The sequence below is a fragment of the Diorhabda sublineata genome, chromosome X, assembly GCF_026230105.1.
Source record: "Diorhabda sublineata isolate icDioSubl1.1 chromosome X, icDioSubl1.1, whole genome shotgun sequence".
Classification (NCBI taxonomy): Eukaryota; Metazoa; Arthropoda; class Insecta; order Coleoptera; family Chrysomelidae; genus Diorhabda; species Diorhabda sublineata.
The window spans coordinates 40,290,295-40,307,743 of NC_079485.1; the positions used below are offsets into that span (position 1 = coordinate 40,290,295).

A 17,449-nucleotide genomic window follows, 5' to 3' on the forward strand; every position below is an offset into this window, starting at 1 on the left:
TTACACTAGTTTACACATTTTGACTTTTTTATGTACCCAACACAACTGTATCAATTAGTCAGTCGACATTTTTTAAATCTAGAAGTGATAACATAAAAACTCTTACCACGTCACATTTTTTTCTCCAATCGTATCATGACATAAGTTTAATATTCATCAATTACTCTTCGGCGTCTAATATCTCATTTCAAATTTAATTTAAAAAGTAGAAAATGCAAACAAAGTTCTGATCATTTTTGATATGTTTGTGAACAATTTACAATTTTAAAGAAGAGAAAACTCATCATAGATTCTTTAAAAATGTGCATATCTTCATTATTTTGGATTTCAATTGCGAACCCAGAAAACAAGTATGTACCATCCGATTTGTCTCTGTAATTGGGTACTTGAATGATTTCAGAAAAAAAAAATAGTTTTGGATAGATTATATATAAACAACTTTTATTATAATTTTTTTAATCCTTTGTTTATAGAGAAAAAAATTATTAAAAATACAAAAATTTTGTAGGTAGTTTAAACATTTCAGCAAGGTCGCCATATTGCGTGACATCGTAGGTATAAAATAAACTCTGAACATATGATACAAAATAAATTCGGCAGTTATTCTAAAATAAGCGTTAGATATTATTAATCTGAAAAATGGTATAAAAATCGTGTTTCATGCTAGGATGTAGAAATACTACTACTAAAACACCTGATAAAGTTTTTTATGATGCCAAGAAATCCGAATATACGACAAAAATGGTTTGAAAGTGTTGGTCGTTTTGACGATCCTGCGAGATGTAATTACTTCAGTTGCCAGGATCATTTTAATGTAATCAAGATTCAAATTTAACTTATTCTAATGATATTTTATAGTAATTTATTTATTATACTTTCAATTTTTAACATGATTATGTAGTAATGCAAGAAATTAACTTATAATAGTTTTATTCACTTCATTCTTATATATAGAAAAATGTTTTATTTATACGTAACTAATAAATAAAAACTGAATTATAACAGCACACACTACGTTGCCGGCAACGATAACTTCGTGATCATCAAGCAGACAACTGTTCAGTGTTTTTATTAACCTGTGACGTCATAACTTAAAAACAATGAGAATCGTTTTCTTATGTAGTTGAAAATTTGAAATTTTTTCGATTTTCAATTAAAAATTTAGATACTATTTTTTCACTTTTAATTAAATATTTTACTTTCAGACATTAAAAAATTATAATGTGAACAAAATGTAAGTACCCTATATATGAGAAGATGACAATGTAAAGAAAATATTCCACATTTATTTAATCATTCTCAATAAATGATCTATTAGATATTTACAAGTACCAAGATCTAAGTTAATACTTTATGCATCTTGCTCACATCAGTGGAATTTATCGTTTTATAATCCAAACATCATTTTTCTACCTCCTTTACATGTTAAACTAAGACATCTATAAAGTTTTGAAAGATCAGTTTGAAAGTCTCGTATCTGCCAATCAAAAAGTTGCTTGGTCATTCAACAAGTTTTGGGAAACGAAACAAGTGAAAATTAGGAAGATATGGCTGACATTGAAAACTTTTCAATACATACGAGTGAATATGTCATTGAAGAATCATTTGCTGCTCAACAAACTTGGTATAAAAAACTGAAATTGACCAAAAAATAATGAAAAGGGTAAAAATTGGTCATTTCGAAAATATTCTGTTATTATTCACATCAAGTTAACCTAATTTTATAAGCAAGTATTTCTAAAACCAGATATTACAAAATCTTTTTATTATTATTTTTTTAGCTAAGTATTATATAAATAAATAATATAATTAAGAGCCTTTAGTTGGGGTATAGAAACCACGTAAACTAGTGTTACCAAACATTTTCAATTAATTAGATACATAATTGATTTTATTAATAACAATCGATGTATATAGTAGTAGACAGATTATGAATAACATAAAATTCCAATTGAAATCTGACTATTTTTCAAAATTATGTTCCCATTATAAATTTTAGTGTGAATATTCTCAGTCTTTGAGAAGTAAATAATTGGAGCCCTTTTCCACCCAATTTTGTAAAAAGTCCTCACCTTTCAACTTCCATTACTTTATATATATTCCTCATGACGTTAGTACAAGACAAATGATCCTTTTTCCGGAAAAACTAAAGAACAAGAATTAACAACCAAATTACTGTCATATATAGGAATCAAATAAATGATATTTTCTTCAGTAATATTGCACATATGTAAAATGTATTAAGCATCTTAATCTGAACTGAAATTTCTAGTCAATCCACTACTATTTACTACATTCTCAGTTAACATATGTTAGTTCCACAAGGCTATGATATTAAATTGTAAAAAATTGTTAAAAATACCATAACATCTAACATTTAAGCAACGTTATTAAAGATAATATTCAAATAGCATCAAATTATTATCATTAAGTATGTAGAGAGGTTGAAAATATTACAGCCTCCTGAAATAAACACATGTAACTAAGTACTCGTATCTCATTACGTTACAAATTAGAGATGTGCATTTAATCCATACATAAGAAACTATATAATTGAAAGACAAAAAGTGAAATATCAAGACAATTAGCGTTCCAGTAAGTTTTATAAAATTACACTGATACTGATCTATATGATTAGTACCTATTAGTCACTATTTTCTAATATATTACATAGTTAATATGTACGACGAGATTACTGTAAATATTCTTAAATATTAATAACAACTTTTCTTGTGAACCTAATTAGATGACCACATGGTATTTACAAAGGCAAGTGTACCTGAAACAAGAGAAAACAAAAATGTCAACTATAAATGGAATCCAAATAATTAGAAAAATAACAACAAAAATTCGGTGTAAATGAACAAAGTAGACTTTCTTTCTGTCACTGAAGATAACTTGGTTATCTGATAGCTGGATAATTTTGTCCCCTACACTGTAATTACCAATTTTGAATTGATCAAATTTTAAATACATTAGTTTTGAAATGCATTCTTGTATTTTTGTTGATGTAATGCAATAGGACGTATAGATAAAGACTACCTAGATAAATACCGTGCATGGTTTTTTTAACAATTTATTTAAGACACTGATGGGTGGGGGATGTGAACACAAAGGTCGTTTACTGGTAAATTCGGCTAAAAAGTGTCACATGTACCCGAGTACAGTAGGCAGAGTAGGTATCAAAAAACAGAAAAGAGATAATGGTTTTCACTAAATGTGTACACTCTAATTAACATTATAATACAGGGTTGGGTTTGGTTAGATTTCCTTCATTATTTTATAGCTGTAAAAATTTTGTTTATTTGTATGATTTTATACATTTTTGAAAATTAAGAGTTTACATATACCTGAATTGAAATATTCTTGTAATATCTATTTTAGTTTTCATGTTTTAGAATAGCACCATAAAATCAAGCCAAATTTGTATGTAAAAATATTGCATCCCAAATTTCTCTGGCTGAATTTAACAAACAAATTATTGTGAAGATATAGCATGAATACCTGAAATTATTCAACTTTCCACTCCTATCGAATTGTAAGCGAAATTGGAAAATGCTATATAATTCTGAGTGTTTACAGTTTATTACTTATTTCAAAACTGGTTTGGTTTTTAAGTTATTTTAATAAAGCAAAATACTTCAATGCATTTAACAAGGTAAATTTTCATATGAGAATTGTGTATAAGAAAAAAACTGTCAATTCATGGAACAAGTAGAACTAGAGAACAGTCGATGTATTTTGAGGCTAAATAGAGTACTTGCATGGTTTGAGAAAAAAATAGTTCTGGTTAGTGTATATACAACTTTTATTATATATTTTTTTCAATTCTTTGATCAATATTTATAGCGTAACGTCATAGGTATAAAATAAACACTAAACATATGATACAAAGTAAATACAACGGTTATTCTAAAACAAGAGTTATTATTAAACTTTCATTAAACTGAAAAATGGTATATAAATCGTGTTCTGTGCCAGGATGTAAAAATACCACGAGTAAAACAACAAAAAATGGTTTCAAAATGTTGGTAGTTTGACGAACTTGCGAGATGTAACTATGCTTGTTGCCAGGATCATTTTAATGTAATTAAGATTCAAATTCATCTTATTTTAATATTTTATAGTACCTTATTTCTTATATATAGAAAAATGTTTTATTTATACGTAACTAATAAATTGTATTATAACAGCACATACTACGTTGCCAGCAATGATAACCTCGTGATCATCTAGCAGACAACTGCTCAATGTTTTCATTAAACCTATGACGTCACAACTGAAAACCAATGAGAATCGATTTCTTATGTAGTTAAAAATTCGAAATTTTTTCGATTTCCAATTAAATAATTAGATATTATTTTTTCACTTTTAATTAAATATTTTACTCTTTGACATTATTTCATATCACGAAATTATAAAATAAACAAAAAAATAAATAATTTTTAAATAAATGCAAGTACCCTATTCCTGTCAAAATATATGAGGAGTTGACAATGTAGAATCCATCGGAATTTAATTCTTTTATAGGTAACTTGGTAGTCGGCAAATTGAAATGAAACAGCAAATTCTAAATTTTGGATGAATTTAAAATTTTGGTACTATAAATATAAATATGTAGATTTTTTATAGTGTTGGTAAGGCTTGGACACAAATTAAGTCCTCTTGGTGAAATCATCTATTTAAATTGACTTTGAAAAGGGTAAAGCGAGTAACATTCAATATTTCATGATTTTTTTACTTTTAATTGATAATTTGAATAATGCAATGACCAATAAATTGAATTAAAAAAAGATACATAATTTATCTATATAGATAGTGCAAGTATTTAATCTACTTGAGGGGAAAGAACCTATTGTATTGTTAGTTTCAATTTCGGTTGTAAAGACAGTTTTAGAATATAATCCTATTCTTGTATCAGCATGTGACAAACAGTGTGGCCGTGCATTTCCGTACATATTAAAGGTTGTCCTAACCTAACAAAATTATTGTTGGAAAAAATACTTACTAATGACTATATTTCCTCTACTTATTCTCGAGTTAAATGATGGAGTTGCGCAACAGCCAATTGCGCATGGAGAGCGTTAGCATGAAGGGCATTGGCATGAAGGGCATTAGCATGTAGAGCATTCGCATGTAAGGCGTTAAACATGACATTGTCTGGAATTACAGGTTTTGGTAGTGGAATTGTGATCGGTGGTGGTTCATCCGGATTTTCTTGTTTATGAACTGGCTGTAATCGTCTTATGTTGCTTACCACATTCAGTCCTGAAAAATTAGGCATTAATTTAATGTATTGACACATTACAATTAAAACTTGAATCGAAATAACAGTTTATTTGAATTTTATTAATAGAAGTTGTAACAAAATATAAAATGCATATTCACAGAATTCCAGACCCTTACACATTTGCTGTAGATAATTATTAAAACTGTCGCCAAATGGTAAATAAATTATTAAGTATTAAAATGACATACCATGGACAGTTCTCTTGTGTTGTGTTAACAAGTAGCCCATAAGGAAACTTTCTGTACATAATTCACATTGGAATCTCTCTCCTGTGTGGCGTCTTACATGAGCCTTCAGATCATTACCTTGAGCGAAAGCAGCATCGCAGTATGTACACTGGTATGGTTTTTCACCAGTGTGTGTTCTCATATGAACAGTGAGATTATATGCTCTAAAAAATATCCAGATAAGTGAATTAATAAGTAGTAATAGTAAGAAAAAAATTTACCTTCCAAATCCTCTACCACAAATTGTACATAAATGAGTCTTTTCGCCAGTATGGTACCTTTCATGTACAGTCAGATCTGTTGTTCTCGGGAAACCTAGAGATGTAAGAATATTTGTAATAAAATATTTACAAGTAACAATAACAATAAAAACAATATTAGTTGTGATAATGACCGTTAAAACATGTTTTATATATTTGGTTTATTTGGGTTAATGTATATAATGATACATAGTATTATGATCACCAGCTAACGCTACTACATTTATAACAGTTACGTTTGGAAAAAAGGGTAAAGAGTTTTTGACAGACAAAATATTTCAACTACGACAATTCAGCATTAAAGCCTATCAAACAAACAAACAATAATATTTGAAATGACATTTCAGATAGAGTTCACACTACATGGTACCTTTAGCATTAAATTTAAATGTAGCAGACATCATTTTTTTTCATTAATTCATGCTTAAACTTTTTTAATCGACTTGAAACAGTGAACATTATTTATACTCGAAAACATAGATTGAAAATACTGTATACATTTGGTTTTTGGTTAAAAATTGGCGCTAGAAGCTTCTGCATGTTCCTATTCTGTAGAAGCATACTATTCCAAACAGTTTTCAATAAATTTTTGTTTAAATCTTAAATTTATATATGTTCTGAGGTTTACAACAACAGTAAATGCTTTGAATAATAATGATAAGTAAAACATATTTTTGGACGACTACGTGGTTTTTTATTTGATATTCATTTGCAACTTCCTTGTTTATTGTGTGTTAACAAATATTTTTGCATACTAACCTTTTCCACAATATTTGCATTTGAATGGTTTTTCTCCTCTATGTCGTCTCATGTGTATAACCAAATAATCATTTCTTATAAATCTTTGTCCACATTCTGAACAAAGGAACTTTTTGGAATGTTCATTGTGGAATTTCATGTGTTCAGTTAAATGAGATTTAGACAAGAACGTTTTTTCACACACTTTGCAAGAATATTCTTTAGTACCATTGTGACCAGCTACATGCACATCTTTATATTTCTCTGTAGTAAAGAATTTGTGACATAAAGGACATTCATATTTTTTCTCGCCCATTACCTACAAAGAAGACCATTGATTAAAAGAAAAACATATTGATACAGGATATAATAATATCGATTCGCAGTGAAAAGAATCTCAAAAGGTTTTTTCTCATGAAAATATTCAATTTTTCATATTTGTTTACAAGTTAGTTAGAAAATCTTGATCTGCAATTGTATAGCAAGATGAGAAAATAGTTATTATTCTTTATAAAAAAATTTCAAGTAATTCGAGAAATACATCCAAACAAATAAAATAATCAATTACTGTGAAATTATGTATACCTATTTCCAATTACAACAAAAGTGGAATAAAGTAGGTTAGGAAAACAGTGAAATCCACACTCTTTTAAATGAATTGAAATTATCCTTTTATAAACATAAAACAATGTAAAATCGTATAAGATTCATCTAACGAACTAATATGCAATGTTGTCAAATGTTTCAAATGAAATGTTTTTCAAATAAAAAAAAATCGATTAAAGTGTAATTCCTATTATTTAAACTATTTTGAATTTAGACAACTGACAGCATTGCAACATATTTTTTAAATTCTTGTACAAATAAAAAAAATTCAGTTTATAACAAATTCAATTTGCTGTTGGTCTTATCTTAGTTGCTGTTACCAATTGTTCACGACCGTTAACATATAACCTAAATAAATTATAAAAAAAAACAAAGCAAATTTAGTTCCTTTAATTATATCAAAGTAGATAATCCACAATTTTTTGAATCACTACTCCAAAATCCACTTAGTTACCATTTATCTTAAGAATGTCAATTGAAGAGCCGAATACATTGGTAATAACTAGATTTACGAAGGGTTTATTGATGATAACAGATTTTCAAATTTAACAATGTCGACAGATATCAAAAGAGAATAGAAACTTGTTTATATATTATAGTACTGAACATGTTACTATCAAATAAATGAACTAATATAATAAAAATTGTACTAAAGATTTCATAACAAACTGGTAGCAACGACTAACGACTTAACAATCTCAACTCCTTAGAGAATATACTAAAGTACATTTTTAATTATTTGACAAAGACCTTAAAATAACTAATAAATTTATACATTTAATGAAGGTTTGGTGAAAGACTCGAATCTTACTATCTACTTACACAAATTCTTTCTCCTATGCCATGTTTAGATGCTTTATGTTTGGCGAGGTGATCAGCTCTATTGAACTGTTTCTGACAGACCTCACATTCATAATCGTTGGTCCTTTCATGTAATTTTTGATGTTGTTTAAGATGATCGCGCCTGTTAAAACTCTTGGGACATGCGGTACAACGGAACGGTTTAATAGTTGAATGGGAAGTGATGTGTCTCTTTAGATGATTAATTCTAGAGAACGCTTTACTGCATACATTACATTTGTGTATCTAAAGATAAAAACCTTGTAAATGACTACTTAGTTCCAATTAGATGAAAAATATATAGTCTACTATTTACTGTACTTTACTTAAGAATAAGGTTTATAATATTTCTTATAATTCAGGATATCTTCATGCTTCATTTTTGGCATAGCACATCTTTATAAACTTTATACGAAATATGTATGATTTGAAAATAAAAATCTATTTGAAATGAAGATAGACCGAACCGATTATTGGTATAACCGGAAGTGCTCATTTAAACTCAGTGCAATGTAGAACCTCTATGAATGAACGATTTCGGATTTTACTTATATTCAAAACCCTTTGTGCCACACCCTGTTTGTATCTCTACGAATCAAAACAATGTTTTAATATTGTTATCGGAATATAAATTATAATATTTTAGTAATTAATAGAGTACTCTTATAGATGCTTCAATATCATAGTCCAAATTTCATTTTGCCTAATGTAAAGCGAAGTTTGTCCCGCATGTTTTTTCCTTTTTAACTTGTTTCTCATGGCATATGACTTTATGAACTCCATTTATGAATTATATTCAAGTGATGAATGGAATACTCTTTTTCTATTCCATTGTTTAAATTCCATTTATCCTACTGGAAATTGTATGACTATTTTTTCTAATTTCTCCTGTTATTGTTATAAAAAATTCCAAAACTGATGTTTAAGATTCATCTATGAGTTTCAAATCCTCTCAGGCAGCGAGCAATATCGGTAATAATTTTCATTTATAGTCAGAAAGATGTAGGGAATAATAGTTGTTGGGTGCTTGGAGGAAATGGAAATGAGATGATAATACCAGGTTTCTGGATTAACAATTGGAATATAAATAGCGAAAACGATTTTTATGCTTCAAATTTGAAATATCCTAATATTTATGTGTGTTATACTAATCTTTCTATTTATAAATTCCAACTCCTTTATATCAATAATATTAGTGTCTATGGCTGCTGATATAGCAAAAGTTTTCTTTTGATTTAATAGAAAAAAGAATTTTTATACTATTTCTTTTTCAATCACTTTATAGGGAAAAAATATTGGTCAGCACTTTTAATTATAGAATATTAATAAGATCCATAAGTGATAAAATTAAAAAGTAGAAATTATCTTCATCAAATTTTCGCTGCAGTCAAAATTATAAAGTTCTTTAAGCTAGCTTAGCAGCTTGCTAATGATTACGTAGCTATATGAACTTTTTGGAATCTCCTATATTTAGGATCATCTTTCTTCATGAATTATGGTCTGTGGTTTTCTAGTGCAAATCTATATAGTTAAACAAACTTAATATTCTTTCAAAAAAATGTATCTATATATGTATAAAACTGACAGTGCGATTATAATTGATTTTTCATAATTCTCGATTTCGCTAAAGGATTTAACATTAGAACAGGAGTCTGACATAAACAAAAATTACTCACCACTTGTTCTTTATTGCTGCCCCTCGCAAGATTCTAATACTGATTTCCTTCACAACTTCCTGGATAACTTAAGAATGGACTTAGTTGACACTCACTGTTTTTCTTATGGATTTGCTGGCGAAAAACCCCGACTTATATTTCACTCACAGGAAAGTTTATTTTTAAAAATCAACTTTATTTTCTAAACGTAAAAAAATTACTAATGAGATAGTTCAAGGATTTAAAATCAAGCTGTTTTCATCAAACTTGCCATTTAATATTTCACATCTTTCCATTAACAGGCACCAAGTAATGTTATTGCACTAAACATGATTGATAATGTTCTACATTAAGACCAAAACAATGGCAGGAAGAAAAAATGATACATATCAACACAAATAAAACAAAAACATGGAAACTGGTACAAGTAAAAAAACATTTAAGAATCTATGAAGATTTTTGTTGCTTATTAAATTTTATATATGTTTAAAAAAGAAATTTTCAATTCAAGATAATGCAATTTATTTTGCAAGAGAACAATGATCAGTTTGTGACAAACTAAATTTGAATTTGATCACAATAATGATGAATTTAAACAACTTTTTTTATAAGTGATCATGGGATAGTACTAATTTGAAGTTGTGTAATATATAAATACTTAGGCTGTACTGAATCAAATTGAATATTAAGTATGAAATGAAACTGTTTAGCTCGAATTGAGATTTACCACTCAAGTAGTAGTAGTAGTAGTAGTAGTAATACTTTAGACTTAATTACCTTGGCCCCTTCATGACTGATCTTTGCATGTCTGTCCAATTTACTCATAGTATTAAACATTTCATTACAAACTGGACATGGATAATCTCCATAATCATCTTCTTCCTCTTTTATAACCATATCTCTTTCTCTCATCAATGTTTTCTTATTTTTGGACCCGGGTTTGCGACCTCTTCTTGCTCCTCCTTCTTTCTTAATTGGTTTTGGAGGAGAATCAACACTTTTACGAGGTCTTCCTCGTCCACGTTTGACAGGTGGCGAAGCCTTCTTCTGAGGAACATAATCAGAATCATTACTTTCTTTATCAGAATCACCATCATCATCTGATCCTATAAATAATAAATAATTCTTGGAATGGAATCTCATATATGAAAAAGAAAAATTTTAGAAATGGTTCATATTCATAAGAAAGGAAAAGCTGGAAATGATAAAAAATACCTAAATTGTTCAAGTTAAATTTATAGCTCTTTTTAAAAATTCTTATTCAGCTACAAATAATTTAATTGATGACTGCCATCTATTTTTAAAACATTATAAAAGAAACTAATTTTAAATCAAGAGCATTTAGAAGCATAAATGATAATGTATATTACATGACTCATATAAATAACACAAAACTTGGGACTATTAATTTTATATTGTCAATTTATACTTACCATCACCTTCCACCTCAGCAATAACATTTTTAATATACTCCTCATCTTCATCAACAGCTGGTTTTTCTTCAAGTTTAACATTTTTTTGGTCTTCACATTCATCATCAACTCCAGAAACATCTTTATTATCTCTCTCCTCCCCACTTTCAATATCCTTTCTATCTTCATCAAATTCTTCATCTTCATCACTATCATTATCAATATCTCCACCACCAATAGATCCATCACTGTGAATGCTTTCTTCTTCTTGATTTGAAATTTCAGCTGCGACCTTAACTCAGAATTATAAACTAGAACTAATGATGCGAATATATCATTACCTTTTCTTTATTATCTTCTGTCGTTTCAGTCACCTCTACTTGTGGTTCAAAGCATTCATCTACGTCTGAATGATCAGAGAAATCAGCAGAAGGATCTTGATCAATTTGATAATAATGATCCTCAATATTATCGAGATTTTCAATGGTAGGCAACTTTGGAGTGGTAGAATCATGCATTTTTCTGTGAACCTCGAGGCTGTCTTCACGATTAAAGGCTTTATTGCAAATATCACATGGATATACAGTGTCACCTATTAAAAAAAATGTCGTACTAAAGAGTGCTTCATGAAAGTACACATAAATATTCTGTACTACATACTGTAGTTAAAAAGTGGGGCCAAAAAAGATCATTACACAAAAGAATGACCTATGATAAAACTAAGAGACAGTAATGAGTGAACATCATTATAAACCTAATCAGTTTTTCTCAAGATTTGATTTTTTACAAACCAGAATAATATAATGCCTAAATACTAACCTTTACATCTAGGTGCATGATTGTGTAAATGTTCAATCCGATTAAAACCCCTATTACAAGTTTTACATGAAAAAGGTTTCTCCCTTAAATGTGTTACCAAGTGACGTTTTAAATGTTCCATCCTTGTTAAAGTTTTACTGCAAATTCTGCAAACATGGACTTTTCTTCTGTTATGGGATTGTTCATGGCGTTGTAGGTGGTTAAGTCTTGTGTATTCTTTATCACACTGTTTACATTTGTACATACCACCTGTGTGAATACGTTTGTGGCATCGTAAACCCTGTCAAGAAAAATTTCTGTGAAAACTATGTAAATATATTCACACCATGGATACTGTTTACATGCAAGGAAATTGATTAAAAGGTAAATTATGAGTAAATTCTGTTAGATTTTCGACTTAAATGTAAATATTTTGATACACTGATAATTATATACAAAATATATAAATTAATGTGGATAAGTAGTTAACTATTGAAAAACTAAAAATTGTTGGGTGAGATTAGATACAAAAGCAATGTAATCCTAATAATTTTTAAAAATCACTGAACAATGAGTTTACTTACTTCCAAAGTTGTGAACATTTTTGCACATTCTCTACATGTAAGAAGCATTTGGTTGTTATCCATAAATTGAATATAGTCAGTTTCAAACTTTTGAGGAGGAGCAGTTTCTCCAGTAATTGACACATCTTTTGTAGCTGGTTCATTTAAAATACTATCGAGAGTGTTCAGAGATTCTAAAAAATGTTACTCAATAAATTTTCTCCACAGAATAAAAAATGTATTATTTACAAAAATGATATATTTTTGTCTTTTCACCACAATTTTGGTATTATTTTTGAAAAATTCAGACTGAACTAATTACAAATACAAAACAAACCATTAAATAAGTAAAAACAGTTTGCATAATTCTGAAGTAGGCACCAATATGAAGAAGTACAAGATGAAGAAAATGGTAACTTTTATTTGTTCCATTGCCTGCTTTCCAAATTTACATTAGATTCTACTTAACTGCACGTACAGATGATTCATAAACAAATTAATATTCTCCATCAAATGAATTTTACATATACTAAATAAACATTCGAAAATTGTGAACTAGTAAATTAATACATTATAATAAATGCTCAAAATTTTACACTTACCCATAAATTCCGAGTTTTGTAGTTCTTGTTTAATTTCATTTACTTTGAGATTTTTTGCGTACTCTCTTAAACCAACATCTACTTTTTCCACTTGTTTTTTGAAAAGAAAAGCGTTTTTTAATTGTTCTACACATATTTGACATATCAAAGTAGGCAAACCATCTCCACATATCACCTAACAAGAACAAACAATCGAAATATAATTTTGTAAATATTTTTATAGTAGGCGTTATTTATAATACCTGAACTGAAGCACAGGCCATTAGCATCTCGTCAATACGGGGACTCTGATGAGGATTTTCATATCCCTCGAAGAGCGATCGCATATGTGGACTCACACATTTGCAAGTTCTGCAAATCAGATTAAGATTTACATTCTCCATTTTAATCGAAGTTGTAATTAAATTAGATAATTTGTGATCAAAATCACTTCATTATATTTTTGACAAAACCCAAGCCAACTCAGTCGACAGCACTGGCAAAATTGACATTTCCCGTTTCCTTTTTATATCTCTGCTTTCAGCTTCGTAAGGCGGTATATTTAAAATTTCAATTTATATGTTTTGTTTTTATAAATATTGTGAATTTAAATATAAACGTTTATCGATTATATGTTATTTTGATACTTAGTAACCCAAATTTACTCATAATATATTCTTATCGTACTTAGTAAAAACTAAAATTTATACTGAATTCGACAGTGTCGGCACCTATATGTGGCAAGTGGGGAATTTAAGGTCCCCAAAGCTTAAGAATTGATGTTGGCGACCATGAACGAAGAAAAGACAATGTACATATTTTTCTTTCCGTTTTAATAATGTAAAAAAGGGAGATAGAACGTATGTGGTATAACTATAAATTTCGTATCCATAGCAACAAAACTAAAAATTTTCAAGATGTTTATATATATATATATATATATATATATATATATATATATATATATATATATATATAATCATTTTCGAAAGTCTATCGATATTTACTGAATTAGCTTATTATAATTAAAAAATTTGTACCAATAAATAAAATAGTAAATACGTTCCTAATTTATGATTAATTAAATTTACAGGAGCCCTTACTTATATACCCTATCTATATTTTTTTTTATTCAAAAATAGATTCCTAACTGACATGGTGCGCTTCAGTATTGGTATAATTGCTAACGTTAGGATTCTCCTTAAGCAATCTTTGTTCATGTTCTAATAAGAAGGTCTCAATACATCACTCCGGATCTAATAACAATTTATTTCGAGTAATTGATATGTGATTATAACTACAGGGGTTCGTTGGTATTGTCTCACAATTCATAAGTGTAGATTACATACAATAATGGCCCCAGTAATCTGCTTTGTGATATACTAAATCCGTCAAGTTTGAACTTTATATCTGATTAATAAGATTTTGATAATTTGAAGGCTGAAAATTTTTTTGATTTTGAACAGAGCCCAACCATATAGGACGTTACCTTTACATCTAGGAAAATTCCTAAATATTATTTTTTCTACTACTTGGCATGTTAAATTTGACAAAAAAAAACAGATTTCAGAAGTATTTGATTTATTATCCCAAATATACATTGAATGAATTGATTACTGAATACAATGAGTAGATATAATGTACACAATGTTTTTGTTATGGTGAACAATCTCTAGCAGCTCAATCATATTGTCGAGTTTTCACCTTATATGTTATTGTCCCATCCAGGAGGATCCTAAAAAACATTGCAACTACATTAATATGGATTCTATATTATTATATAAAAAAAATGAGTATTGTACGGATATAACATTAACAATCTTATTATTCATGATACAAAGTAGTTTTTGGTTTTGAAAATACTAGAACAAAAGTTTCAACTTTGAAAAATAATAGTTTATGGTATAGTAGATGTAGACAGTCCAGTTATAAAGAAAAAAAGAGGCTTGTGTGTCCATCTGGCAACTAGGTATAAGATGGGATGATTGATAACTGGCATTCATGATCATGCTTAATGGTCTATTCCACTGAATAATGTCTTCCAACTTCAACAAGCATTATGAGTGCTTCGATAGGATAATGAATGCGATCGAACAGTAAATCGTAGGACATCTAAATGCCTACAAAAAAGTAGCAAAATACATAACTATTTGTGAAAATTGTGATAATAAAAAAATCTCAAATCAAGAGTGGGTCAATTAATATCATAACTGATAAATATTCTATCATGTCATGAGAAACTTAGATTAAGAAACTTTTTCTATAGTAGTAAAGTGTGGCTACATCAGGGTAAGATCACTAATAGAAAAAATCCATAGTAGTTCCTATCCTTAAGCAAAGAAAGCAACATTGTTCAGCAGCCTAATATACTAAATTTGTTGTTGAACAAGGTATCAATATATAATCGCTTTTTACATATTATGTTGTAAGTTGAAACTATAAATGTAATATTGCTTATAGTGGTCTGCCTGACTGTTAATTACCTTGATTGGCCCCTGTGTGTGAAGTGTATTTGTCAAAGCTACCCTTTCTTTATTTTATGTATAAAAGACAATTTCACAGGATTAGATAGGAATTGACTTGTATAATAGTGTGAATCTGTCCATAACAGTCTCTATAACTGATTAAATGGGCTGAAGTTTGAGTCATAAAAAACAGTTAACAGATAAGAGATTTTGTTAAAAATAAGGTAAATTCTTAAATCGAAAATGACCTGCTACAGCAGCTTGTTCTAGAAGGTGGTTAGTTCAGATGGATTATTTATGGCCCTTGAAAAACGGTAGTATAGGACTTTGAATAATTTCATGTGCATATCTTATTTTATAGAGCATATGTCACATTATTGATATGTATCTATATTGAATCACTCACCTAAAATTTTACCGTTGAGAAGTTGCTTGGAGACAATACTAGTTCAATAGCCTAAATAACCTATTTTAGAGAAATGACTTTTTTCTTTTACTTTCTGATGACTACTTTTATTTATGTGAAGAAAATAAACCTGCTTAAATAGTTGAAGATATTTTATCAACATTAGAATAAACCTAACTAAAATTAAAATGTTTGTTGAGATTACAGTGTAATAGCAGAACAAAACAAATAGACAATCACAGTCAATGACCTTATTAATTCTAGATTTTTACTCATCTATGTTGCAAAGACATCAAAAAGCAGATAGTTTATAGTTGCTTTCCAATTTATTCAGCACTTCATGCACGAAACCCATGGGCTCGACGTGTATATAATCTTTGCTCATGAGCTTGGAACACAAATATCAATTGGTGTGCTTTGTATAAAGAGTCTAATTTGAAAACATACCAAAAATTATTTGTTTATTATTTGCCGTGTCCGATACAAGATAACAACAACTAAAGAAATACTTCTTTATCACTATACTTTTTCCTACAGATTACCTTCAATAGTCTTCCTTATTGAGTAAAAATGCGTCCTATTCTGAACTTGTTTCTGCAACTAATAATATAAGAGAAGATTGTTTTGAGTACCTCGGTCGTGGTTCAATTTCAAAAGCACAAATGTAAATCTAAATAAATGCCCACATAACCTTAATTCTACAGTTAGTGTTTAAACCAAAAAGTCCGCCAAATTTAAACAGATAAGCAGAGTGTAAATTTTTCTAGTTTCCGATATACATTTATACAATGAGTGGCACAAGAAATAAAAAAAATTTTAGCTGGTTGCTACTTCTTGCCAGGTGGTGTACATCAGATGTGATATAAGTGAAAAAATTCTAAATTTTGAACAAAACTTCAATTGTTGCAGAGCTTTTCATTGAAATGAATAATGATACAATAAAATCTTATATTATTTCAAAATAATTGATTTTCCAGGGTTAGGACTGACTAAAAAGAAATAAATGTTTTTAACTGGCCTGTTAAAGAAATTAATAAAAACTTGCCGAGTGTTGTTTTGGCATATTTATACTATGTGGATTCTAAAAAAATATATTCAAGTAATTAAAGAAAATACATTATAATCCTTATAATCTAACTTCTTATTTGGGTAATACGTTTATCTATTTCTCTTTTTTGATGAGGTGGGTATACCCCCCAGCAAAATTTTAAATATGCTCAATAAAATGATTAAAGTTCACGGCTTGCACATTTATAAGTTTTTAATTCAAATCTCCAATTGCTACAAATCACAAATAATTGTAACATTATTCTTGATATTTGATATTTTTCGTGGGTAAATTACGACACCTTGGACACACTAAATCACAAATTTCGTTTCAAGAAATCATATAAAACTTATCTTTTAATAAATTCGAGTTTACCTTAAAAATATGAGTTCATCTTGCTCTTCTAAATACCTATTTAAAATAATTATCCTCAGTTCCATAAATCTGTTAATATTCTCCTTCAATATGCTACTCATCATTTCCTTTCTTATTCCAATTCTAATATAATTTTTGTGTTTTCACACACCTCCTCTGTAAATTCAAATTTTTAATAATATGCC

At 28.6% G+C, this 17,449-nt stretch overlaps 1 protein-coding gene across 2 annotated transcripts; it reads right to left on the reverse strand.

Annotated features, from left to right (window-relative positions):
- Window positions 1–455: 455 nt before the first annotated feature.
- LOC130451009 (zinc finger protein 184-like) lies at window positions 456–13,593 on the reverse strand. Of its 2 annotated transcripts, XM_056789792.1 has the most exons (13): window positions 13,234–13,593; window positions 12,992–13,166; window positions 12,411–12,583; window positions 11,848–12,127; window positions 11,370–11,620; window positions 11,050–11,320; window positions 10,394–10,722; window positions 7,944–8,207; window positions 6,537–6,834; window positions 5,739–5,832; window positions 5,479–5,681; window positions 5,009–5,268; window positions 456–2,779 (listed from the first exon to the last, which is right to left on the reverse strand). In XM_056789792.1, the coding sequence occupies exons 1-12, from the start codon at window positions 13,372–13,374 to the stop codon at window positions 5,030–5,032; spliced, it is 2,718 nt and encodes a 905-aa protein (XP_056645770.1). In that variant the 5' UTR covers window positions 13,375–13,593; the 3' UTR covers window positions 456–2,779; window positions 5,009–5,029. The 2 variants fall into 2 exon arrangements, with proteins under 2 accessions (XP_056645770.1, XP_056645771.1); XM_056789793.1 differs by lacking the exon at window positions 7,944–8,207.
- Window positions 13,594–17,449: the final 3,856 nt, after the last annotated feature.

What these genes read in the sequence shown, in the direction of transcription:
- LOC130451009 (XM_056789792.1), bottom strand. Translation starts at nt 13,374, where the DNA reads ATGGAGAATGTAAATCTTAATCTGATTTGCAGAACTTGCAAATGTGTG. An exon ending in TGGCCTGTGCTTCAGTTCAG is followed by an intron (nt 13,167 to 13,233) that starts GTATTATAAATA and finishes TGTTCTTGTTAG; the next exon opens with GTGATATGTGGAGATGGTTT. An exon ending in GCATAGGAGAAAGAATTTGT is followed by an intron (nt 6,835 to 7,943) that starts GTAAGTAGATAG and finishes TCTTCTTTGTAG; the next exon opens with GTAATGGGCGAGAAAAAATA.